This window comes from Malurus melanocephalus, unplaced genomic scaffold (genome assembly GCF_030028575.1).
Source record: "Malurus melanocephalus ecotype Western Australia unplaced genomic scaffold, MMel_1.1 scaffold_3700, whole genome shotgun sequence".
Lineage (NCBI taxonomy): Eukaryota > Metazoa > Chordata > Aves > Passeriformes > Maluridae > Malurus > Malurus melanocephalus.
In genome coordinates this window covers 4,048-5,099 of record NW_026626932.1, presented here as the reverse complement: position 1 = coordinate 5,099, position 1,052 = coordinate 4,048, and the positions used below count along the sequence as shown (strand labels likewise).

General features: G+C 63.0%; 1 protein-coding gene across 1 annotated transcript; it reads left to right on the top strand.

The window, feature by feature from the left end:
- The first annotated feature begins 666 nt into the window (after positions 1-666).
- On the top strand, positions 667-1,046 carry PEA15 (proliferation and apoptosis adaptor protein 15). The gene has a single exon (XM_057389143.1). It carries the CDS (start codon positions 803-805, stop codon positions 1,025-1,027), a length of 225 nt encoding a protein of 74 aa, XP_057245126.1. The 5' UTR covers positions 667-802; the 3' UTR covers positions 1,028-1,046.
- Positions 1,047-1,052: the final 6 nt, after the last annotated feature.

Below are 1,052 nucleotides of genomic sequence, written 5' to 3'. Positions count from 1 at the left end.
GGCTGAGTCTGGGGACAGATGTGACACAGGTGGCTGAGGCTGGGACCGGGCCTGGCAGTGGGGATTGAGCCTGGGGACATTTGTGACACCAGTGAAGGAGGCTGGGGACAGTTGTGACACGGGCAGCTGAAAGCGGGAGCATTCGTGTCACCCATGTCCCTGTCCCATGTCCCTCACGTCCCCCATATCCCTGATGTCCCCAAGTCCTTGATGTCCCCTGTGTCCCCAGCTATGGCCAAGTACCCCAGAACAGCAGTGTCCCTGTCCCATGTCCCTGATGTCCCCCATGTCCCTGATGTCACCCTGATGTCACCCTGATGTCCCTGATGCCCCCCATGTCCCTGATGTCACCCTGATGTCACCCTGATGTCACCCTGATGTCCCCCGTGTCCCCTGTGTCCCCAGCCATGGCCGAGTACCACAGCCTGCTGGACGAGCTGGCCCAGAACAGCCATGTCCCTGTCCCATGTCCCTGCTGTCCCTGATGTCCCCCCATGTCCCTGATGTCACCCTGAAGTCCCCCATGTCCCCTGTGTCCCCAGCCATGGCCGAGTACCACAGCCTGCTGGACGAGCTGGCCCAGAACAGCTGTGTCCCTGTCCCATGTCCCTGATGTCCCCATGTCCCTGATGTCACCCTGGTGTCACTGATGTCCCCCGTGTCCCTTGTGTCCCCAGCCATGGCCGAGTACCACAGCCTGCTGGACGAGCTGGCCCAGAACAGCCGTGTCGCTGTCCCATGTCCCTGATGTCCCCATGTCCCTGATACCCCCGCATGTCCCCATGTCACTGATGTCACCCTGATGTCCCCTGTGTCCCCTGTGTCCCCAGCCATGGCCGAGTACCGCAGTCTGCTGGACGAGCTGGCCCAGAACATCACGGCCGAGGACCTGGAGCAGCTCAAGTCCGCGTGCCGCGAGGACATCCCGAGTGGCGAGGGGGACRCCATCGCCACCGGCCACCACTGGTTCGCCTTCCTGGAGCGCCACAGCAAACTGGACCGAGGTGTGGCCCTGGGGACATCCTGAGCCACTGCCACTGTCCCCTCCCTGC